The following is a 25,161-nucleotide window of genomic DNA, read 5'->3' as shown; positions in this document are numbered from 1 at the left end:
TGGGGATGGTAGGCATGTCATATCCAGAGAACGCAAGCAGAATAGATCAATGGTTCTGGAGTTTAGCTGGTAGGTAGTCTCAGCGTCATAGTGAAACAGCGGGGAAACAGGCCCTTCGGCCCAACGTGCCCACACCAGCCAACATGTCCCAGATGCACTAGTCCTGCCTGCCTGCATTTGGTCCATACCTGTCCAATCTAATTCATGGGATCCATATCCCATCCCACCCTCTCATTCAAACATACAATATTCTTACAGGGCTTGATGGACTGAGGCAGGGATAGGATGTCTAGAACTATTGTAGTGTTAAAATGAGTGGTCAGCCATTCAGGACAGATGTGAAAAAAATGTCTTCATCCAGAGGATAGTGAGCATTTGGAATTCATTATCCTGTAGGGCTTTGAAGTTTCAAGAGCCAAATTTATCCAAGAGAAAGGTTGATATAATTCTGGATATTAACAGAATCACAGGATATAGCATTAATACAGGTAAGTGGCACAGATCAGTTGTAGTCTCACTTAATGACAGAGCAAGCCTTCACCATGTTCTCATCCCTTATTCATATTAAAATAGATTCGCTGGTTGTCATTGTATTGTTGCTTGTGGGTATTTCCCCATTTCCTATATTAAATACATTTCATAGAGAATTTAATGGATTGCGAATCTTTGAGGCATCCTGAAGGCAAGCTCAATGGAAATATAACTGTCCTCCTGTGCTGCAGAGTTTTGGATTTATATCATTTTTGCCCCCGTATAGATATGATATCTCAAACTATCAGAGGCAGGACTTGGAGACTTTTTTCTGAGAGCATCATATAATCTCATTAAAACAATTTGATCATCTAAAACAGAAGCCCCTAGCAAGCCTAATAAATTTAAGACAATAGAAATAAATATTCACGTCTCTATACATTATCTCCTTTTAGCCCCTCAAAAGCATCTAAATATCTCACGAGATCTGGATTAAGTTTTAAAATATTGAAACAAATCCAACCATAAGATGTGCGTATATGAACAACGTCATGTTTGAATAGCAACATATTTACAGTATTAATTCCAATAATTTACTGATGAAGGGGAAAGGAAGAATCATTTACAAATCACAGTGCTAAATTATAATTCTACAAACATCTTTCATTTAGATGCCACATTTCAAGTAGAAATGCATTAAACTACGAGTTATAGTGAATGACAAAGCAAGGAAGGCCATATCTGTGAGATTACGAAAAGCTAATTTAAAGAGGTGGGCTTTGGGGTAGGCCTCTTAAGCAAGCATTAAGCTCACAGATCCTCTCTACTAATCTGTTAGCAGTGGATTCTAGCCAAGATCAATGTGACTCAGCAAGATTTTCTTTGATCCTCAGGACATTTGATACAAAAAGAATGATCAGAGGTCAAGGAAGTCTTTCATTTACATTAGGGCCATTTTTGTTACATTATAAGCACTATAAAAATCAATATTGTTGCTGTTCATAAATGTATGCATCATCTATGCTGGCCAGTTTGTTGCTTCATTTGGAACATAAACAGCAAACTCAATGCCTTTTTTCAAGATTTATTTCACATAACATGGTGAATAGTTAACATGGTCTCACTACGATTTCAGAGCCAAGGTGGAAATGTTTTGAAAATAAATTCCAACCTTGGTAGAAAGACACTTTCCACAACATAGAAATCTTGCATAAGTACATCTCGTTCTGGTGTTGATGTAAGGTTTCCGACAGCATATCCTATCCCAAGTTGGATAGATCCTTGAAGTGCAGACGATGGAGTCTGGATTGACAAAACAAATATTGCAATGTATGTCAGCTTTTTGTGTGCAAGACTCAACTTATTGAAGTTCTTTCCTAAATCCTTCTCCCAATATTTAAGACACTCATTCAAAGCCATTTCTTTGAAAAATCGAAGACTCCGGTCCTCATTTTGTCATGTGTGATTCAGTATCACTTTTATTTGTTTAACAATATTTCCACAAAATGTTTTACACCTTTATAAAAGTTGTCACATAAAGAGAATTTGTGGTTAACGTTATAAACTACCCTGCACATTAGACAATGCTTTATACAATGAGATCATTTATAGTCAGAAGAAATCTCAGTCTATTCAGCAACAATAAAACAAAACGGAACATTCTGATCCTGCAGCAGTGATAAAAGGAGAAAGCCCAGACATAGCAACAATCCACTGATCACGAACAACTCGCTTAGCCACACTTGAGTGCCCCGGGCAGAACCATATTCCCAAACCTCAATCTTCATGAAAAATCATATATACAAAAAAGTAGGAACCAAAAGCTTTACTAAATACTTTTCCGAATTAAATTAACCATCGCTTAAACAAAGTTTAATGCTGCAAATTAACTCTGTTGCAGCATAATAGCCTTATTATGTTTCATCGACAGGAAGTGGGTGTCACTGGAGGGTGTTGTTTATTCCCAACACAGGCAGAGTTCTATAGCACATGAGCAGGCCCTTCAGCCCATCTTGTCCATGTCAATCGTTGGCATTGAACTAGTCCCATTTGCCCCCAATGTCCTCCAAATCCTTCCAATCCATACATGTTCAAATGTATTTTAAAAAGTTATAATTGTATGGTAGGCTGGTCTGCAAGGTTACCTCTCATGGGATTCATGGTGAACTAGCCAACTGGATTCAAAATTGGCTTGGAGGAGGTAGTCATTTTTTTTTGGGGGGGGGGGGGTTGTTTTCTGATTGCAGTGTCACAGGATCATTGTAGTGTCCACTCAATGATTTGGATGATAGTGTCTTTAACATTGTTAATAAATCTGCAGATGACATGAGAATAGGTGATAAAGTGGACATTAAGAACATCTAAATTTATACAGGGTCTGGATCAGTTCGGAAGGTAGGCCAAAGAATAGGAACTGAATACAACTGATAAGTGCGAGGAGTTGCACTTTGGTTTGTCAAATTAGGGCAGGACTTGCACAATAAAACAGAAGCCCCTGGAGAATGTAAAACAGAGATCTGGGAGAACAGGTGCATCATTCCCTGAAAGTTACCAGTCAAGTGGACAGTGTGATGAAGGTAGTATTTGGCACACTTGCTGTCATTAGAAAATGTCCCGAATACAAAGGTTTGGACACGAGGCAAGTTGTTGACGTACTTGGAGTACTATGTGCAGTTCTGGTCATCCAGCTATTGGAAAGATGTCATTATGTTGAGAGAAAAAGTGCAGAAGAGATTCACTGGGATGTTACCTGGACTTGTAGGCTTCAGTTAGAGGGAGAGGCTGGACAGGTTGCAAATTTTCTTTACAGTGTAGGACGCTGAGGGGTAATCTTATTGAGGTGTACAAGATCATGAGAGCTATGAATAAAGTGAACAGTCACAGTCTTTCTACACCCCATCCCACTAAAACTCGATGACACAGGCTTAAAGCAAGAGGGGATTTAAGAGGGACATTGAGAGCAACTTTTTTTACTTGGAGTATGGTCATACCTGGAATGAGCTGCCAGAGGAAGTTACAATTATGACTTTCAAAGGACATTTGAACAGATATGAGATCTTGTAGAAAGGTCTTAAAGTCCATAAAATCTCCTATTTAGTAATTTGTATATGAATTTATATTAAGAAATTTAACATAAGAAAAACTCATATGCCTCAATTCCTTATCTTCCATGATTTTCTCAGTAAAAAACGGATGAGAAAGATTCATTTGATATCTCCATCTTTTGTGGCTCGACACTCAAAAATGTTGATCTTTAAAAGGACATTTTACAGTGAATATACCTGTAGAATCTCTTAAGATTTTCCTTTCCCTTGTCTGCCAGATAAACATCATATCCTCTTAAGGCTACTAAATTGCTTTCTTGTGTAATTCCATATTTCTCATTCTTAGGGACTCACCTAATCCCAACAGTCTAAATCTGAAGTATGCCTTTTTCCAGACCAGAGCATCAACATTTCTTATGGGTGCCAGCCTTACCTTTCATCCTAACATGTACATGCTATGCTGCCCCTATACTTCTGCAATCTTCCATTTGAAAGCCTCGCACTTGCCAGCCATCCCTTTAACTGAAAACAGGCCCTCAATTGACTGCAAGTTTCTCCCTATTTCCTCCAAACTCAACCTTGCATAAATTCACGGCCTTAACCTGATGGCCGGTCCTATCCATCTCCATAAGTGCATTAAGATTCAACTGTCCTCAGAGCAAAAACATTGGGGCACTGTATGGAGTGGCTTGCTGGGCTGGGTCAGCAGGCAGCTTGGCACCAGTTACATTGATTTGGGACTGGAATCAGGTATTGATCAGAATGAGCAAGGATAGCAGATTTTTTTCTCCCTAAAAGACATTGGCAAAGTAGATGATTTGTTTTTAAATGACGAGGCTGCCTTGATATGCAATAAATGGTCACAAGGCGCAGCTAGTAGTGCTGCCACCTCACAACACCAGAGATCCGGGTTCATTCCTCACCTGTTTGTGGGGAAATTGCATGTTCTCTCCATAGCCGCATGTTTCCTCTGGGTACATATTACATTCCTAAGATGTGCAGGTTAATCGACCACTATAAATTTCCCCTGAAGGTGCAAGGGAGTGGTAGAATCTGGGGGGAGTTGAAGAGAATATGGGGAGAATATGAAGTTAATGTAAGATTAGTGTGAATGGATGCTTGATTTGTGCAGACTTGGTGGGCTGTACAAATTTATGTTTTTGTGCTCCGTTTGAGTATATGTCCTTGTCATGTTGCTAGAAGCAAGAATTTCATGGAGCCTGTACTAGTGCACATGACAAACTCAACTTCACTTGACTTGCATGCTGCTTCCACTGCTTCGCTTATGGGCTCCTGTGTTGCAACTTAACAAGTTTGGTACATTTTTCATTTTCGGACCTTTTTCATTTTTGGTACATTTTGCCATGGTTCCTGACCTGTTGGTCCATTCTCCAAATTGAACTAGAGTTGCTCCACTGTCTTGGTGTTAATAAATGAGGGATATCCCCAATGTTACAAATTGTAGTGAAGTATAACCTTGCCGCTCGCTGTTGGTCCACAGTATCTCATTGGTGACTAGTTCTGTTCAGAATGCATCACTTTAAACATGATTTGTAGTACCACACAATGAAATATAACTTCAATATTACCAATTAACTTTAATGTCAATACACCATTCCATGAACGAGATGAAAGTGTGGTTGTTAGGAAGCTTGCAATGCAACTGGTCATTTACCTTCTTGTAAATCTTCTCTCGCAAGTTACCTTCACCACTGTGCCCATTTTGTCTAATAGCAGTGTTTCTCGTTTCTACAATGGAGCTCATCTGGAAAACAAGTTTAACGACAGACTTATTTTTTCATACAAATACTATCGGAAAGAGATACAGAAATATCTCAAAGCAATCAGTGAAAAATCCTACAAATTTGGAAAAATGAAATGGAATAAGTATGAGTAGTTAGGAGATCTCAGTTTCCATGGACACTAAGGTGCAAGCAAATTCCAGACCGTTGTACCAAATTGTTTGGTTTACTTTAATACACACCAGGAACAAGGAAATACACTTTTCTTCATGTTTGGGAGATTAAAGGATATTTACATTACTCACAGCTTTTTACCTAATCACAGACAGTACGGTCAACATTAGGATGGTTGGTTTTGTTACCGAGTATTGGAGGTAATATTATAAAGCTCAAACAACATATACTGGGAAGGTCCAGCTACATAGAGGTATGTGGGTGCAAGGGAGTGGGCATGTTTGGGTTGTTCAGACCCTTAATTAAACAACTCTGAAGTCTGAAGATACACACAGAAAGCTGGAGTAACTCAGTGGGTTAGGCAGCATCTCTGACGCCCGTTTCATTTGCTCAAACTACCTTTTGAAGCAACACATCATGGATTGCCCACAGAGGTTAGTGACTGACGTTCTTGCATGGGCAGCCAGTTCCACCATGCACCTGTTGAACATTGATTAATTGGGCTTATTCTACTAAATACTTACTTGGACACTGAAGAATTCTAATCAAAGCTCTCCCCATTAAAAAGGCACATAAATAGGCACTTAAGACTGCTCACTGTAAAACATAGCGCCTAAGATTTTCCTCTTATTTAATTATAATCATTAGATGATTGCAAGTTTTTAAATGTTTATTCATTCATGGGCTGTTGGTGCCAATTGCTTGACCAGCATTTATTGCTCATTTCTAAGTGTCTGGAAACGGCAGCCTTTATAACCAAAAGTTAGCCATATTGCTCAGGGTTTTGAGTCACAAATGGGCCAGGCCAGGTTTAGAGATACAGTGTGGAAACAGACCCTTCGGCCCACCGAGTCCGCACCGACCAGCGATCCCAGCACATTAACACAAGCCTACACACACACAAGGGATAATTTATACTTATGCCTAGTTTACAAACCCAAGCCAATTCACCTACAAACCTGCAAGTCTTCGGAGCATGGGAGGAAACCAAAGATCTCGGAGAAAACCCACGGGGAGAACGTACAAACTACGTACAGACAACACCCGTAGTCAGAGCAGCAACTCTACTGCTGCACCACTGTGCTGCCCCAATTTGGAGGTTCATTTGGGAGATTTTCATGTCTGAAGGAAATCATGAAACCAGATGATTTTCAATACTGATAATCATGATGGATTAAAAAAAATACAAATAGTAAACAGAAAAAAACTTCTGTGAACCTTTTCAGCAGATTTGCTGTCATTTGGTTTGGCAGAGTCAGACAAGCGCAATCCTGAAGAACAATCCACATTTGCAGTGATAAATGTCTTTCCACAGGCAATTTCCACTATAAATGTGGTTGCATATATAAGGAACAAAATTAGTATGGTATGCGAAGATATGAACTCTTTTTAATATATTATGGAGTTGTATTTCCTCAGCTTCAGATGCCAGAATGGTAATTTGGTCTATTGGTTACCTTCATTGGCAATAAAGCCACAAGTCATCTGCAGCTTATTAGGACATCAAGGTTCTTCATTGATACAACGTTCAGGGTCAGCACCTGTTGACCAAGACAAAACAAGTTTAATTATTAGCACATGGCTTCACCAAAAGAGTATTCATTCATGCAGCATCTTAAATAATGCAGATTGCCCTGCAAGGGAGATATTAAAGCTTGGTTTGAGATAAAGGGGGCTGCAGAAAAGTTGGTTCAGGCAGTCAAGTGCAGAGCTCAGATCCCAGCAGCTGAAGATCATAAATTGGTGCAGCAATTAAAATAAAGTAGCTGGGTTATAGTGATAGAACTGTTGGCAGTGTACAAGAGTAGTTGGAGTTCATGGATGGAATTTAAATGGAGGGTAAAATGTGAAAGCAGTTTTGAATGGGAACTAAAGTGGTCGAACATTCATGGTGAACAGGGTCTGAGGTAAGGCTGACTTGGAGTTTTTGATGAACAAATGTATATAAAGGAACAGATAAACTGGCCAGGAGACCACTGGAATACATTAGTTTAAATTAAAAAAACATTAGTTATAATGTGCAATCCCTACACAAGTCTGTAGAGAAAACATTTTCAGGTTTCAAAACTTGTTACAGTTGTACAAGATGTTGGCGAGGCCACACTTGGAGAACTGTGTTCAGTTTTGGCCACTGCTGTAGGAGGTATGTCATTAAACTGGAAGAGTGCAGCAAAGATTTAGAAGGATGTTGTCAGGACTGAGCTACAGGGAGAGGTTTGGCAGGCTTTATTCTTTGGAGTCAGGAGGCTGAGCGGTGATCCTATTGAGGTGTATAAAGTCATGAGGTGAATAGATAGGGTGAATGCACAGTCTCTTACCCATGGTAGGCGAAGCAAAAACAAGAGAACGTATGTTTAAGATGAGAGAAGGCATGATTTAATATGAACCTAAGGGGCAACCTTTTCACTCAGAGGGTAGTGGGTATATGGAACGAGCTGCCAGAGGAGGTAGCTGAAGCAGGTGCTCTAACACTATTTAAAAAGCACTTGGACAGTTAGATGGATAGGAAAGGTTTAGTGGGATATGGGCCAAACATGGGCAAATTAGGTTAGCTTAGATGGGAGACCTGGTTGGCATGGACGAGTTAGGCCGAAGGGCCCGTTTCCGTGCTGTGTGACGATGGCTTCCTGATAATTAACATCTATTTGACAATTTTTATGAAAAAGATAAAGTGCCTGAAGAACTCGGGCAACATTAAAAAACATAATTTATCCCCAAGAATGTCTGAAATGACCTTAAAAGCCAATGAAATGGCAGCAGCCGACAACAGCATGGCTTCACAGCATGCTGCCTCTCTAAATTTGTGGAAGGACATTCTTGCTATTGAGGGAGTGCAGCGTAGGTTCACAAGGTTAATTCCCGGGATGGCAAAACTGTCATATGTTGAAAGAATGGAGCGACTGGGCTTGTATACATTGGAATTTAGAAGGATGAGAGGGTATCTTATTGAAACATAAGATTAAGGGATTGGACACGCTAGAGGCAGGAAACATGTTCCCGATGTTGGGGGATTCCAGAACCAGGGGACACAGTTTAAGAATAAGGGGTAAACCATTTAGAACGGAGATGAGAAAAAACTTTTACCCAGAGAGTTGTGAATCTGGAATTCTCTGCCACAGAAGGCAGTGGAGCCCGATTCTCTGGATGCTTTCAAGAGAGAATTAGATAGAGCTCTTAAAGATAGCAGTCAGGGGATGTGGTGAGAAGGCAGGAACGGGGTACTGAATGTGGATGATCAGCCATGATCACAGTGAATGGCGGTGTTGGCTCAAGGGGCCAAATGGCCTACTCCTGCACCTATTGTCTAAGTAGTAATAAGCCCAGTGGGTTATAATCATCAGAAGTGTGCTACCATAAAAATCTGTGGAAACAGACTTAATAACAGAGGAATTCAACAAGCTGAAAGAGGGCAAAGGCTAATCCTGTGGGGGAAAAAAAAAGCAGAGGAATAGGACTAATTGGAGGTCTCATTCAAGCAGCTCACACAGGTACAATAGCTGAAGCTATCCTCCTGCACGTTATTAATCTACAAAATAATGAAATGAGGATGGGTTGCTTTGTTCCGAAAACGATCAAGGCACAGGGGTTATATGTGCAAATCAATGCTTGCCCCTATTTGGCAGTATTCAGAAAACCACGGCCCGTGTTCTGACCAACAGATGCTACCTTTCAAAATCAATATTTAGTGGGCAACAAGCACACATCTTGCATTAAGATATTAGAGTGGATGAATTAAACTCTTCCCAAGAGGATTATACTAGACTAAGTGGGACCCATTGGGTCCCATGTTCACATGGGAGGGCTGGTCCCCCAACGCAATATTCCATCTCTCCGCCTATTCAATATTGGTGGCCAGTGGGGGGGAGGTGGGGGGGGGGGGGGCTTTCTGGAGCACTAGTATGGGTGTTGTGGGCTGAAGGGACTGGTTTCCAGAGGGCTAGTATGGACATTGTGGGCCAAATGGATTCTTGGGGTGGCAGCTCAGTCAGTCAAGCCTGATGTGCTGGCGGCTCACTCACGGCTGGTGAGCTGGCAGTTGACTTATGGCTATTCCTTGAAATTCCATTTCATACAGGGTGCAAGGCCACCAAATTCAAATGCAGTTTCCTACCATTTCAAGCAGGGTGCAAGGCCACCAAATTAAAGTGCAGTTTCCTACCACTTCAAGCAGGGCCACCAAATGAAAGTGCAGTTTCATGCCACTTCAAGCAGGGTGCAAGGCCACCAAATTCAAGTGCAGTTTCATACCATTTCAAGCAGGGTGCAAGGCCACCAAATTCAAGTGCAGTTTCATACCATTTCAAGCAGGGTGAAACCACCGTAAAACCACCGTAAAACCACACAAAACACCACACAAAACACCACACAAAACACCACACAAAACACCACACAAAACACCACACTGACAGTTCAGTAGACTTTCAGTGTGTTCAGTTGATTTACAGCTCAGACAGAGTCGTGACCTCTTCGTCCCCCATCTCGCAGAGACTGAGCCACACCCACACTTCCGGGTTTTATAATCCCTCCCTTTCCCACCAGAAGGGGCGTGGCCTTCATGGCGTGATTGACAGGAGAGAGATTCTCAACATTTTTTTAAACACTAATAACTCTTTTATTTTTCATCGATGGGAAAAATCCTCTTTTCCTGCACAGCGGAGGGGGACTGAGTAAGATGGCCAAAAATCACAGCCATAAGTGGCAGCATTTTTTCTAAAATCAATATACAGAACAGGAAGTGGTCAAGATCAGACTTTTAGTAATATAAATTACTTAGAGGAATTACTAGATTCAGTAATACCAGGAGAATTAAAAAGTGCCATGGTTTAGTGCCGTAACTGTAACTGCACGCCCAGTTACTAAATAAAACCTGCAGAATTGATTTCCATGACTCAAATCTTCCCAAATCTTGCCCTTTCTCTCAAACTCATCCGCAATTCCACCACATCCCCCCGTGTGATAATGACCCTTCACTCTGCAGCCCTAAGATCTCTGTACCAAGCGATCAAAGCAATCTGTCTATCATTGCTGTGATTCCTTCTGCAGACCCAAGCACAAAGGGCCCCTTACTAAAATCCTCTCTAGACCACTTGCTGCACATTTGCAATCCATTTCTTTGGTCACGTGCCAACATCCTCTTAAGTTATAGGACCAGAATTAAGTCTCCTCCACCATGGCTGATCCATCTTTCCCTCTCAACCCCGCACTCCTGCCTTCTCAGAATAACCCGACACCCAAACTAATCAAGAATCTGTCAATCTCCAACTTAAAAATACCCAATGATGGTCTCCGCAACCTTCTGTGGCAATAAACTCCACAGATTCAAAGATATTCCTCCTCATCTATCTGAAAGTACGGCCTTTTATTCTGAGGCTGTGGCCTCTGGTCCTGGACTCTCCCACTAGTGGAAACATTCTCTCCATATCCACTATCCAGGCCTTTCACTATTCGGTAAGTTTCAATGAGGACCCCAGCTCATCCTTCTAAACTCCATAAAGTACAGGCCCCAGTGCTGTCAAAAGCTCAATGTGGCAAGAGTGTAAAATTTAGCTTTCATTTCTCAAAACGGGTTCAGGTGCACACAATGGACTACTCACAGAAATATGGTTCATTGTGCAAAGCTTTACTTTTAGGACAAAGGAACGCTGACAGTCAAAAACTTGCCCCATTACCAGTGGTATCTAAAAAATCATGGGTTGGAAGCAAAGGGATTTAAGGGGGTCTGAAAAAGAACTGTTTTCAGCTCAAGTATGGAGGCCGGTACTCCTGCGACATTTATATGCATGTGAATCACCAATGCAGAGAAGGCTGGGGACCAAGTATTGGCAGGTGGGATTATTATAGATTTGTACTCAATGAACGTGGTGGCTGTAGAGCCTGCTTCTGTGTTGTACGACTACATCACCACATATCGTGTCCTCTGATTCTCCAAAAGGGAAGGGTACTGACAGGGCCGATTTAATCAGGCAATTGCATGGTACCAGAAATTTAAATTCAATAAAGGAAAGGCTGTATGAAAAGATGATTTCTGCATGGATAAAGGGCAATGCTGCGAAACTACTACAAAGTTAAAAGGAAGTAGCCCGGGGGATGAAAACATCAGTTTTAAATACCTTACAAATAAGTTAAATTAGAGGCCCTTTGGGAAATAGTTTCCAAAGAAAAAAAAAAATATTGTATTTCTGTAGCACATTTCACATCCCTATGATAGTCAGAGTCATACAGCTTGGAAACAGGCCCTTCAGCCCAACTCGTCCACGATGCTTATCTCCTCTGTCCCATTTGCCTGTATCCATAATAACCTTCTAAATGTTTCCTATCGTGTGCCTATCCAAATGTTACTACCATACCTGCTGCAATCACTTCCTCTGACAGCTCGTTTCATATATACACCACCGTCCGGGTAAAAAGAGTTGCCCCTCAGTTTCCTATTAATCTTTCCTCTCACCTAATCCTATGACCTCTAGTTTTTGATTCACTGACTCTTTGGGGGGGGGGGGGGGGGGGGGGGGGAAGGACTATGCATTCTCCCTATCTATGCCCCTCATAATTTGTCCTCCCTTTGTTCCTTACAGTCAAAGAACTTTGAGTGTTATCACAATGGGAATGTAGAAAATGCAGCTGGTAATTTGCCCATAGCAAGGTCCACTAATGGCACCTGATAATGGCCAATCCAGTTGGCGAGGTTGAATATCGGACAGGAGATTAGGGAGTACTAGTTCACCTTGCTCCTTTAATCATGGGATCTCTTACAGCTACCCGATGACACCGATGGGTCCATGGTTCAATATATCATCCAAAATATAGCACCAGGATTCTGTGTTCGAGGTTCCAGATTATGGACTTGATTCCACAACCTTATAAACATACTACCAACCAAAACAACCCAACACCTATATGCACATAATTAAGTATAGCATTACAGATCTGTTCCCCGTTCACACAACCAACTTCTACCTTCTCCTTTTGAACCAGACAAGCATTCTTCAAAATTATAAAATGTAAAACATTAATTCATGCACTCAACAATAAAATTAACGCTAAAGTTTGGTGACTTGTCACCCATCACGTTATAGTAAAGATTATAATCTACTTTAAAACTGTGCCTCATTTGCTTACCAGTACTGTTCAGCAAATATAAAACTTTATTCCAGTTTCAAACTGTCGATAGCAGACGACTTTTTTCAGCACTCGGTTGAGCTGTGGATTAACAATTTCCCTCCTGTACTGAAGAGTTTATCTCAAAAGCACATTCAGTCCAACTGAAGCCTGTATCATCCAGCCTCAAAGAGCAAGTTTGTTTCAAGGGTTATGTAATGCAAAACGCACTTACTGATTCAAATGCCAAGTCCCTCCAACAATTTACCGTAAAAAGTACAAAGGTGCCTCTGTACAGTCATGGAATCATTAACCAGCTTCTGAAGGAGGTACCCCGAGAAAGTGCTACTTTAAGATACAAATTGTATCAATGAAGATCTGGAAAGTAAACTTGCATACAAATTGTTCAACTCTTTAATTCTCGATAGATCAGTTTCCTTTTCCATTGGTAAATATTTTCTGTTCATTTAACATAAGGTCAAGCTATCTCGTTGGAACGCCATGCATGACATGAACAAATCAAGTTAATTACTTTAGTACATCATATTTTGAAGAGTCGAGGAACAACCTTTGAGTTTTGACATGTCAGAAGGGAAGGTGTGCCTGTTCAAAATAACGACATCCAGTTAAATAGCATCATTAAAATAAGTGTAAAGTATCCCAAGGTGCTTCACTGAAGTTTTTAAATCATGTAAAATTAACCAACAAGCCTACACATGGGGATGTGCAGCAGCAATCAAAGCCTGGTCAAAATGTTGGCTTTCATGGTACGTCTCAGATGAGGAATTCCTGAGCCCAGGAATAACATAGTTGAAAGCAATGCCATCAATGGTAAAATAATTAAAATGAATGCTGGCCAAGGGAAGTGTGCCCACATTTCAAAAGCAAGAAATGTGGCTATTTTAAAACAAAAAACAAAACAGGCCTATTGAGCATTTATAGTTTGCACGGAGCTTTTTGATAAGGATCAAGCTAGTTCCTGATAATTTATTTTGCCCGGCTCCACTTTTGCTTACGGTGGGCAGTGGGAGCACATTTACTTGCAAATGTGTGTAGGCAACTCAATTTTGACCCTTTGGTGGATGTAAAACTTCCGAATGTAAAGATGACCTCTAGCTCCTCCAGCTTCCCCAAAACAGGAGAACAGCGCAGTAGCACAGCGGTAGAGTTGCTGCCTCACAGCACCAGAGACCCGGTTTCCATCCCGACTCCGGGTGCTGCCTGTACGGAGTTTGGACATTCTCCCTGTGACCTCCCACACTTCAAAGACGTACAGGTTTGTAGATTAATTGGCTTCAGTAAAAATTGTAAATTGTCCTTAGTGTGTAGGATAGTGCTAGTGTGCAGGCTGATCGCTGGTCAGCGTGGACTGGGGCCAAAGGGCCCGTTTCTGTGCTGCATCTTTAAAGTCTAAAGTGCAGGAGGGTGGTCTACAAGTGTTTAGTTTAGTGAAACAGCGCGGAACCAGGCACTTTGGCCCACCGGGTCCGTGCCGACCAGTGATCCCCGCACAATAACACTATCCTACACACACTAGGAACAATTTACATTTATACAAAGCCAATTAACCTACAAACTTATACGTCTTTGGAGTGTGGGAGGAATCCGAAGAACTTGGAGAAAACCCACATGGTCATGGGGAGAATATACAAACTGCATCTTATATATCTTCCCCCCCCCCCCCCCACACACACACACACACACACTGTTTCTTGAGCAGCAAATCCTCATTAAAATGCTATGGGCATTCAAATTCATTAGCCTGGGCCCAGCCGCGCTGATGTAGCAAACAATTGGAAAACATTACGACTTGAATGTGCCCATACAGTTCAAACTCTTAATTGCATAATAGCACAATCTAAGCAAAATCTTCCTGGATCAGACTGAAACACTTAATGCAATGAAACCAAGGTGCTAAAGAGCGTAAAATGATTCACAACTAATTTCTGAAATGTGCCATCAAAAGTCATGGAGTAATATCGTGTATTACTGGACTGTGATCAGCTCAACAACATACCACAACAGATCAACGGTGGATGCGATCTCGCTGGCCTCCACTCCGCACTGGACCACTTGGACAACAAAAACTCATATGTCAGGCTGCTATTCATTGATTACAGCTCGGCATTTAACACAATCATCCCCTCCAAACTGGTTACCAAACTCGCAGAACTGGGTCTCTGCGCATCCCTCTGCAACTGGATCCTTGACTTCCTCGTCCACAGACCACAGTCTGTTCGTATTGGTGGAAATGTGTCAGCCTCAATAACAATCAGCACGGGAGCACCTTAAGGCTGCGTGCTCAGCCCCCTGCTGTACTCACTCTATACCCATGACTGCGTAGCGAACCACAGTGCGAACTCCATCATCAAGTTCGCTGACGACACCACTATTGTGGGGCGTATCACTGATGGGGATGAGTCATAGTACAGAAGAGAGATCGAGCAACTGTCCATATGGTGCCAGCGCAATAACCTGGCCCTCAACACCAGCAAAACCAAGGAACTGATTGTGGACTTTGGAAGGAGTAGGAGGGGGACCCACAGCCCCATTTATATCAACGGGTCGATGGTTGAAAGGGTCAAGAGCTTCAAATTCCTGGGCGTGCACATCTCTGAAGATCTTTCCTGGTCCGAGAACACTAATGCAATCATCAAAAAAGCACATCAGCGCCTATACTTCCTGAGAAGATTACGGAGAGTCGGATTGTCAAGGAAGACTCTCTCTAACTTCTACAGGTGCACAGTCGAGAGCATGCTGACCGGTTGCATCGTGGCTTGGTTCAGCAATTTGAGCGCCCTGGAAAGGAAAGGACTACAAAAAGTAGTAAACACTGCCCAGTCCATCATCGGCTCTGACCTTCCTTCCATCGAGGGGATTTATCGCAGTCGCTGCCTCAAAAAGGCTGGCAGTATCATCAAAGAGCCACACCATCCTGGCCACACACTCATCTCCCTGCTACCTTCAGGTAGAAGGTACAGGAGCCTGAAGACTGCAACAACCAGGTTCAGGAATAGTTACTTCCCCTCAGCCATCAGGCTATTAAACCTGGCTCGGACAAAACTCTGATTATTACCAACCACTTTCTGTTATTTGCACTATCAGTTTATTTATTCATGTGTGTATATATTTATATCATGGTATGTGGACACATTTATCTGTTTTGTAGTAAATGACTACTATTTTCTGTGTGCTTAAGCAAAGCAAGAATTTCATTGTCCTATACAGGGACACATGACAATAAACTCACTTGAACTTGAACTTGAACCTTGAATCAATTTAGTTTATTACTGTCACGTGTACAAAGGTAAAATGAAAGTTTTTTTTGTTTCATGCTATCCAATAGGCCAAAAGTCTATACAATCAAGCTATGCACAGGTATAGGATAACTTGTGTACCACAGGTATAGGATAAATGGGTAAATGTTTAGTGCAAATCAGTGTAAATCTAACTAACCATCACATTTATTTTAATCTTTTAAACATACACAAAATATTTGAATCTCTATGTGATTGTGTAATGCTCATATCAATCTTACCTTCAGCACTTTTATATTAGTTATGATATCAAGCACTGTCTTCTACACTTTTGTTAAGAATGTTGATACTTTAAAACCAAAGTATTATAAATACTAAATATCTATAATAATTTTTTTTTAAATGCTAGTAAATTTGCAAGGTAAAATTTGTTCTTTCTCATGCCTCAAGCCAACTGACTGGCTGCTGGCATTCTCTCTGGGTTGCACAGTGACATGACCAAGAACACAAGACCACATGAAATAGGAACAGTGGATGCACATACAACACCCTGAACCTGTTCCAACATTCAATAAGTTCACGGTTGATTTCAACTCACAGCTCACTTCATCAGTCGTGTATGAAGGAACTGCAGATGCTGGTTTAAACCAAAGATAGACACATAAATCAGTCAGCCAGCATCTCTGGAGAAAAGGAATCAGTGTCATGACCCGTCTTCAGTCTGAAGGGTCTCAACCCAAATCTTCGCCTATTCCTTTTCTCCAGAGATGCTGCCTGACCCACTGAGGTCGTCCAGCATTTTGCGTCCATCACTTTATCGGTTGTTCCCGATACACCCTCAACTCTTACAGAGCAAAATATTTGTCTGTTTTAACTGAATGCCTTCAATAATTCAGCCGCCACAGCTCTCTGGGGTAAAGGATTCCAAGGAATTATGACCCTCGTGGGAATCACATCCAATTTAAATAGTATCCCATTATGCTAAAACTACTCCTTTAGTTTTAAATTCCCCCAGGAGGGGAAGCAACTTCTCATCATCTGCTCCATCAAGCCTCAGAATCGCGCAGGTGTTGAGATCACACCTCAATATTCGCATCTCCAATGACTGCAGAAGCAACCTTCTCAATCTTTCTTAAACTCTGTCATCCAAGGAATCATTCTAGCTAATATTCTGTGAAATGACGCCAATGCAAGCACATTCCTCCTTAAACAAGAATAAAAATCTATACAGTGCCCAAGGTACTATCTCCATGCAAGTTAAAGCAAGACATCCCTAGGATTGTACTCCACCATCTTTGCAATAATGACCATTGATCTTTCTAATGACTTGTACTTAAATGCCAGCCTCATTTCTTAACATGAGGAAACTTACCATGGCTCGCACCGACCATGAAGTGCATAGATTTTAAAAATTCTCACCCCTGCTTTTCAATCCCTCATGTCCTCGCCCCTTCCTATGTCTCTACCTTCTACCAGTTCTATAACCTTCCAATATCCTAATTCCTCCAATTCTGGCTTCATAAACTCTGCCAAATTATATTGCCCCATCAGTCAGCCATGCCTTCATCTGCCGAGCTTATATTCCAGAATGCCCCTTGGCTTCTTTTCCTTCAATACTTTTCATAAAACTCAACTCTTGGGTCCAAGTTTCACCATTTTAACAGGATCTTCCATTATGGTTCAGTCTCATTTAGTTTTACCTAACTGAACTAGATATCATGGTCTCATAAATATGGGGTTTGCCACTAGGGACAGATGATGAACACATTTTAAACTCTGAGGATAATGAATTTCTAGAATTCGCTACCCAAGATGGTTGTGAAGAGTTGACCATCAGGTAAAATCAAGGAGGATTATTTGATTTAAGGGAATTAGGAAATGTATGGTTAGTGCAAGAAAACAGGTAAAAATAAATTAATAGTTGTGAAGATCTGAATGACCCACTTCTGCTTTTATTTCTTAATGTTGTATTTTGTAGAATCTAGAGAAATTCTTGGGATGTCATTAAAAGGTGCTGTGAAAACAATTTACTCGTTATTATGCCCTGAAAATCAAGCACTCAAGCTCTGTGGGATAAATTACTCAATTTACAAGATGCTCAGGATGTTGCAGGGCTGTTAATATTTACTTTATCATAATTCATTTACTTTAACATTATTACTTCCAGGGATTCATAAACAATACAGCTTGTCTCAACAGTTAAAGCAAATAGTTCCGTTATCATTTTTCCGACCTCCTTTTAGTTGGGAGTGAAAATAACCTGCAGTTACTAAGCAAGCAGTTATGATTACAATTGGGAAGAGAACGAGGAAGTTATCATCCACTTGTACAGAACCTTGGTGTGATTTCATTCAAAGAACTGTGCAGGTTTGGTGTCTTTACCCAAGAATATACTTATACCAGTCCAATCAATGCCGTCTGAGTTCTTTAGTTTAGAGGCTTATTCTAGAAGTGAAGTGAGTGGTGGGGGCTCAACTTGGTGTCTACAAGAATGAAGGTTCCATTGAAATATATTTATTGATGATTCCAACGGGGATTGATGAGGCAAGTGTAGAATAAAGGGGAATTGCGTCAGGATTAGATAAGGAGAAATTTCTTCACTCTGCAGATTGTCAGTGCTTAGAGTCCTCGATACCAGAGCTGTGGATGTTCACTTGATGTGTATACTCAAGACCCAAGGTTATTTTTTCTGCATAAAATTAATTAAGACATTGGGTCACCAGGTGGGAAGATGCGAGGGGTCAGCCATGATTTACTTGAAAAGCACAGCAGGCACAATGGGCTAAGTGTTCGGCTGGCAACCGGAAGGTAGCCGGTTCGAATCCCGCTTGGAGTGCATACTGTCGTTGTGTCCTTGGGCAAGACACTTCACCCACCTGTGAATGTGTGTGAATGTGTGTGAGTGATTGGTTGTGGTCGGAGGGGCCGTAGGCGCAGATTGGCAGCCACGCTTCCGTCAGTCTGCCCCAGGGCAGCTGTGGCTACAGAAGTAGCTTACCACCACCGAGTGTGACTGAGGAGTGAATGAATAATGCGATGTAAAGCGCCTTGAGTATTAGAAAGGCGCTATATAAATCCCATCCATTATTATTATTATATAGCCTACTTCTGGCCCCATCTTATACATTCTTACAATGGGAGAATGACACAGTGAGAGAAGATGGCAGAGTTGTGGAAGTAATGAAAGGAAGTGTAGTCTGAGAATTCCCCTAATTTTCTTTGTTACATCTAAATGTTCTAATCTGGTAGTTACGCTTTTAACAAACACAGAGTGCTCAATCCAGACCTAATTACGTTCTATTACCAAATCTCTCACCAAAATGAGTCTTAAATGAATCTTGAAAGTTTTTTTTTATCTTTGATGATGCATTTTAATTTAGGTCCAATTTTGTTTATTGATGAACTTTGGAAAAAAAAAAGCCATTTGAAGATCTAGTGCAAGATTAAACGTTCACAAAACATTTCTACAAGAAAGAGACATATATTTGAGTGGTTATAATGATAAGTCAATGCAGTCAATCCGATTGGAGATGACAAGAACATGAAACAGTAGCACGAGTAGGCCATTCAACCCCAGTCAATACTATCCAGGCTAATCTGTTATTCCAATGTCATTTTTCTACGTTGTTCCTTTTAGTTAAAAAAATTCCCTGTCAATCAGGCTTGGTAACACAGCCATGGGTAATGAGGTTGTTATTTGCATAGAATTTATTTGTAAACATCCTCCATTCACATTTATAAAATTATTCTTGTTCTATTGGAAAAAGTTGTGGTTTCCATTTTCTACGTGCAAAATTCATCGACTGAGTCATACACTCCATCTTAACTACAACTCATAAAACAATGATTTTTGTCAGTAAGTCCCATGATATATTTCCATTTGCATTCAAATGTCATTGAGAAATGAACATCTTATATAATTTATAGCACAGAAAAACAATTCACTTCAATAGTTGCTCACGCTCCACAAGGACCTCCTTCTAATCTCTTAATCATACACCATCACCTTCTTGTGTTTATCCCCTAAAATGCATCTCTGCTATTCACTTCAACCATTCCCCATGTCAGTGATTTTCACAATTTCACACTCTCCAGGCAGTGGTCTCTCATGAATTCCCTACCGGAATTATAAATGACGAGGGTGTACTTACGGCACAGAGTAATGGACTTGCTCAGAAATATTTTCTCTTGTGCCTAGCAGTCTGAACCCTGTCATAATATAAACATTTCTCTACAAAGGTCATCTCACAGTCTGCTTTTAAAGAGAAAAAAAGTACTCAATCTTACAATGTGAAAAACCTATCCAAGCTCATTTCATAAGAACATTAAGTTGAAGGACATGGTTGGAAAGTACAATAAGCAGCTTTACCCAGAATTAATCTGCAAAATACTTCAAAGTAGAAGTCATTTGATCAAACATGGGACAATTAATACATTACTTACAAAACTCACCAGACCAATTAATCTTCATCCCTGATAAACCCAGGAAAGTTTTGGTTGCATTTGTGAACATTCCAAATGGCCACAATCTGTTTATATAACACAGTTGACCTTACACAGCGATATTATATAATTGCACACTGGCTCACCTTTCATGGTTTAAGCATTTTCTTGCACATAACTTCTTTAACACACTGAGATGTCCCCATTGGAGCACTTCAGTAATTAAAACAAAATACATCTGTATCTTGTCAAATCAAGAGTGCGCAGTGACACCTATTGTCATTGGATTATGTATAGTAAGCACTTGGTAAAGACACTGTAGGAAGGCGCTGCAGATGCTGGTTTAAACCAAAGATAGACACAAAAAGCTGGAGTAACTCAGCGGGTCAGACAGGATCTCTGGAGAAAAGGAATAGGTGATGTTTCGCGTAAAGACCCTTCTTCAGGCCCTGTACTTATACACCGTTCTTGTATAAACAATGAATGGGGGTTTGAAAAATGACTAGGAACAGGCAACCCTGATGCAATGGCCACCCGTGGCACTGTGGTCTCTGGAGTCAGAGGACTGTGGGTTAATATTGCCAAACCAGAAACTAAACAGGAATATGAATTAAAGCATCAGCATTGACGGCCATGGTTGGAAGGTGCAGTTGACTTGATCAGCCGTATTGCGTAATTCTGCTCCCATGACTGATGAACTTCAGGAAATGCTGGCAGTCCCAGGTGCCACCTCTCAGACAAGACTAATACCATACAGGTGGGAATAGATGATCTCCAGGTGCTGGAAACCTCTCCCTGTTGCCATCATTTATAGTGCAACAATAAAACAAATGATCTATTTAAATCTAAGTAGCAACATCACTTATCGGGATCACCTGGTAATTATGAGTGTGCCATTTCTGGGAATATAGCGAACAGCTAACTCGAGCAGAGCTACATTTTAACAGTGACTGCATTTCAAGAAGCACCAAGGCTTCAGGCTACATTTACTACGCAGCAAAAAGACGACAAGTCTTTGTCATCATCTTCAATTTTCATAGTCAAATGTGTGGTTTTGAAACTTGACATATGGAACATGATCCGGTGGATAAGCTGGTTATCTTTGAACCAGTTCAGATGAAGCAACACATTATTTGACAAATAAAATTCACAAAATTTCACTTAGAGGCCCATTACATTTTGGACTCTTATCACGCTGGAAGACATTCAGGCCAATCTGTCAGTGCTGTCTCATTGAAAGGGTTCTTCAATTAATCCTCTTCAAAATCTCTATTTCTAGACTGCCCTACATAAATATTTACCTAGATGTTCAAAGGCAACACTTTCCAGATTGCCACAACTTGCTTTGTGAAAAATGTAATCTCTCGTCTTAATAAAAAGAAAGATTAAGCCTGCATATTGCATGGATTTGTATGTTACAGCACAAAGAAACAGCAAATGGATACACTATCGTGTCACTTGCTTGAAAAAAGATTAAACGTGCTGGAGAAACTCAGCAGGTCAGACAGCATCTCTGGAGAACATGGACAAGTGATGTTTCGGGTCGGGACTGAAGGGCCCCAACCCAAAACATCACCTATCCACGTTCTCTAGAGATGCTGCCCGACCTCCTCCAAGTTACTCCAGCACTTTGGGGTTTTTTTCCGCAAACCAGCATTTATAGTTCCTTTTGTCACACTTGCTTGAAATTGCATTATGCAGTCCAAAAGGAAAGAGTCAGAGTAATACTGCAAGGCCCTTCAACCCATCATGCCTGTGCTATTGCATGTATCCAATGAGCACATTAAAGCAAACATCTTGCAAGTTCAATGCTAAAGTATTGAACAAATCTTTTAATAATTGAGCTGCACTAATTTAAAGCCATTCACACTGAACTCAGAGCATTTCATGGACAAGGAATTCTATATGTCAATAACACAGTATGTTCTTACTGCTAAAGGGCAGAATTGTTAAGGTAGCCAGGTGGATAATCATCGCCCAATGGATAGCATCCTAATTGCTGATCATATCATTTAAAAAAATCTAAAACAGTACAATTTCTATGGAGTGTTGTTGAAAGCAGGATAAATGGCTTGACTTTTTATCTTCTGGAGATGACTGTTCCATCATTTACGTGCCAGGAATATTATCGGCCATTTGTTGATGTGCACCTGGAGGTTGTCCAAGTTCTGCTGAAGGCTGCTTCCACAGCAGAGGAGTGGTGAAAGGAGTCAAATTCCAGGAAATCACCAGAAAGGCGCCCCTTGTCAAGTTCAAGTTCAAGTGAGTTTATTGTCATGTGACCCTGTATAGGACAATGAAATTCTTGCTTTGCTTAAGCACACAGAAAATAGTAGGCATTTACTACAAAACAGATAAATGTGTCCATATACCATGATATAAATATATACACACATGAATAAATAAACTGGTAGTGCAAATAACAGAAAGAAAGTTATAGATGAGCAGCTAAAGATGATTGGACTAGAAGGAAATATCCATAAAATCTGCTACGGCGAGACTCTATAACCATCTTCTTTTGTATCGACTGAGCCGTACCCGGGATGGCATCTGATGAGCCAATAATTTGCTGGAGCTTTTTGTAAGTTATAATCAAATGCAGGTCTAATGACAAACTCCCCCTTGCTTCCTACTGAAGCTGAACCCCAGTGGTTGCATGGTTCATTTCTGAGGAAGAAGCTTGAGGCTGACAAGAAAGACTGGCTTGTTGTTGGGCAACGTGAAAATCAACAGGACATGCATTTATATCACATTAAACAGCTGGGAGGAACTAAATGGTCCAGGCAAATTTGTGGAGGCCAATGCACAGACAATGTTTCAGATAGGGACCTCTGAAGAAGGGTCCCAACCGGTTACCGTGTCTGCCCCTTTCCTCCACAGATTTTGCTTGACCCACTAAGTTCCTCCAGTGCATTGTTTTTTTTGCTCAAGATTCCAGCATCTGCAGTTTCTACTGTCAAAGGTCAAGAAAGCCCCGAAACAAAACAATGAAAGTCTCACCTGCAAGCACAACAGATAGTCAAGAGTGTTTTATTGTCATATGTCCCAGATAGAACAACGTTAAGTAGTCTGCAAACACGATAATAAACAGCAAAAAGTTCAGCATATATAAAAATAGTGCAAAAGCCAAAAACAATGCCCCCAGATCCATGTCATTCAGAGCATAGTTGGTGATTGTAGGCTTTAAGTTTCATGGTTGTTGGGGACCAACTGCTCCTAAACTTGGACATTAGAGTTTTCAGGCTCCTGTACCTTCTTCCCTATGGCACGAGTGAAATGAGAGTGTGGCCAGGGTGGTGTGGGTTCCAGTTGATGCTGGCTCCTTTGAGGCATGGAGTCCTGTAGACCCCTCTGTTGGTGGTGAGGTAGGTTCCTATGATAGACTGGGCAGTGTTCACCACTTTTTGCAGTCTTCATTCTTCAGCGTTCGAGTTACTGAACCAGGTGGTGATGCAGCAGTCAATGTGCCCTCCACTGTAAACCAGGAGAAATTCAAGAGAGTATTTGTTGACATGCCGAATCTATTCAATCTTCTAAGGAAGTCGAAGCATTGATGGGCATTCTTTATGAAAGCATCAATGTGTTTAAGAAGGAACTGCTGATACTGGAATATCGAAGGTAGACAAAAGTGATGGAGAAACTCAGCAGGTGCAGCAGCATCTATGGAGCGAAGGAAATGGGCAACGTTTCAGGCCGAAACCCTTCTTCAGTGTCAAGCATCAGTGTGCTGGGTCCAGGGCAGATCTTCAAAGATATGCACGCCCAGTAAGTTGAAGTTTTAAAACTTTATCCACCAAAGTGCTGTTGCTGAAAACAAGCTTACAGATCCTCGACCTTCCTCATTTTTAGCGTTTCCATATTTTTAAAGCATCTTTCACACACCCCTCAGTGCATCTTGAACTCCAGAACCAGCAAAGTACTTGTGAAGTGCAGTCACAGCTGTAATGTGGGAAGAGCAGAGGATCCTACAGCAGCAGTGGTTTGAGTGAAGTTAAGCCATGGAAGTGACATTAAATGCTGCCCCCTGCACATTGGGCTGTGCCGGAGAAATTCTCCCAATCTTTTCCCGCCCACCAAGAGGGTTGATGGGACCAGAGTTTTCACACGTCAGATGAGGGGAAATGGGAGGTGGCTGTAAAAGATTGGAGTTGTTCAGAAGGAGATGGAGAGGACATGATCGATGGAGAGCAGGTGATGAAGCCAGGCCTTTTTCTCCACGTGTAATCTCTTGCATAATTAAGCTCCGTCAGCATTTAAATCAGTGTTGTGTAATTCAGTTTGAAAACTTAAACCAGCCGGCAAAACCTACACTGGATCATTTGTTTGTCACACAGTATTCAATGTCCCAATTAACAAGGAATGCCAAATCATTAGAGCAACTGAGGGCCCAGTCATTAATTCTTCCACAACCTCCCCACAGAACAACATTTCTGGAAGTTTTTAAAATCTCTCCAAAATAATAATTTTAATTGGATTTTACATCAATGTTTCTTAACAATACAGGAGGTCAACGAGTCTCCTCACCCGTGCTGGTTCTTATAAAGTGTCATCCAAATATTCCAAATCACAAACCTTTTCTCACACGCAGTCTGACAAAATGAGTTCAGCCCAAGCATTTACTGAAGAAATATAAGACACCTACACTGGAAACAGGCTTGAGGCAATGGGTAAACAACAGATAAAAGGGAGATTGGTTTACATTGATATCGTGGTCAACACAGACATAGAGGACTGAAAGACCTTTTCTTGTGCTGCACAGTTCTATGTTCTACGTTAAAAGCAGTGACATCTGCTATTAATGTGTCCTATTTGTCTGTGCAATAATCCTAGATACCTAGGCTCTGTATTAACAAACTAGAGTGCTGGAGTAACTCGGCATGTCGGGCAGCATCTGTGGAGGGAATGGATATTTCAGGCTTCTTCAGGCTCTCTTTT

General features: G+C 41.1%; 1 protein-coding gene across 11 annotated transcripts in view; it reads right to left on the bottom strand.

The window, feature by feature from the left end:
* pip5k1b (phosphatidylinositol-4-phosphate 5-kinase type 1 beta) overlaps positions 1-25,161 on the bottom strand; it is a 150,224-nt gene that overhangs the window by 55,391 nt on the left and 69,672 nt on the right. For all 11 annotated transcript variants that reach the window (XM_033018089.1, XM_033018088.1, XM_033018091.1 and 8 more), the window contains 3 exons: positions 6,889-6,972; positions 5,191-5,280; positions 1,643-1,773 (listed from right to left, as the gene is read on the bottom strand). In XM_033018089.1, coding sequence (XP_032873980.1) covers positions 1,643-1,773; positions 5,191-5,280; positions 6,889-6,894 — 227 coding nt within the window. In that variant the 5' untranslated portion in view covers positions 6,895-6,972. The remainder of the gene's footprint in view (positions 1-1,642; positions 1,774-5,190; positions 5,281-6,888; positions 6,973-25,161) is intronic.

Source organism: Amblyraja radiata, chromosome 3 (genome assembly GCF_010909765.2).
Source record: "Amblyraja radiata isolate CabotCenter1 chromosome 3, sAmbRad1.1.pri, whole genome shotgun sequence".
NCBI lineage: Eukaryota > Metazoa > Chordata > Chondrichthyes > Rajiformes > Rajidae > Amblyraja > Amblyraja radiata.
The sequence above is the reverse complement of the archived record's forward strand: the minus strand, read 5'-3'. Positions and strand labels throughout refer to the sequence as shown.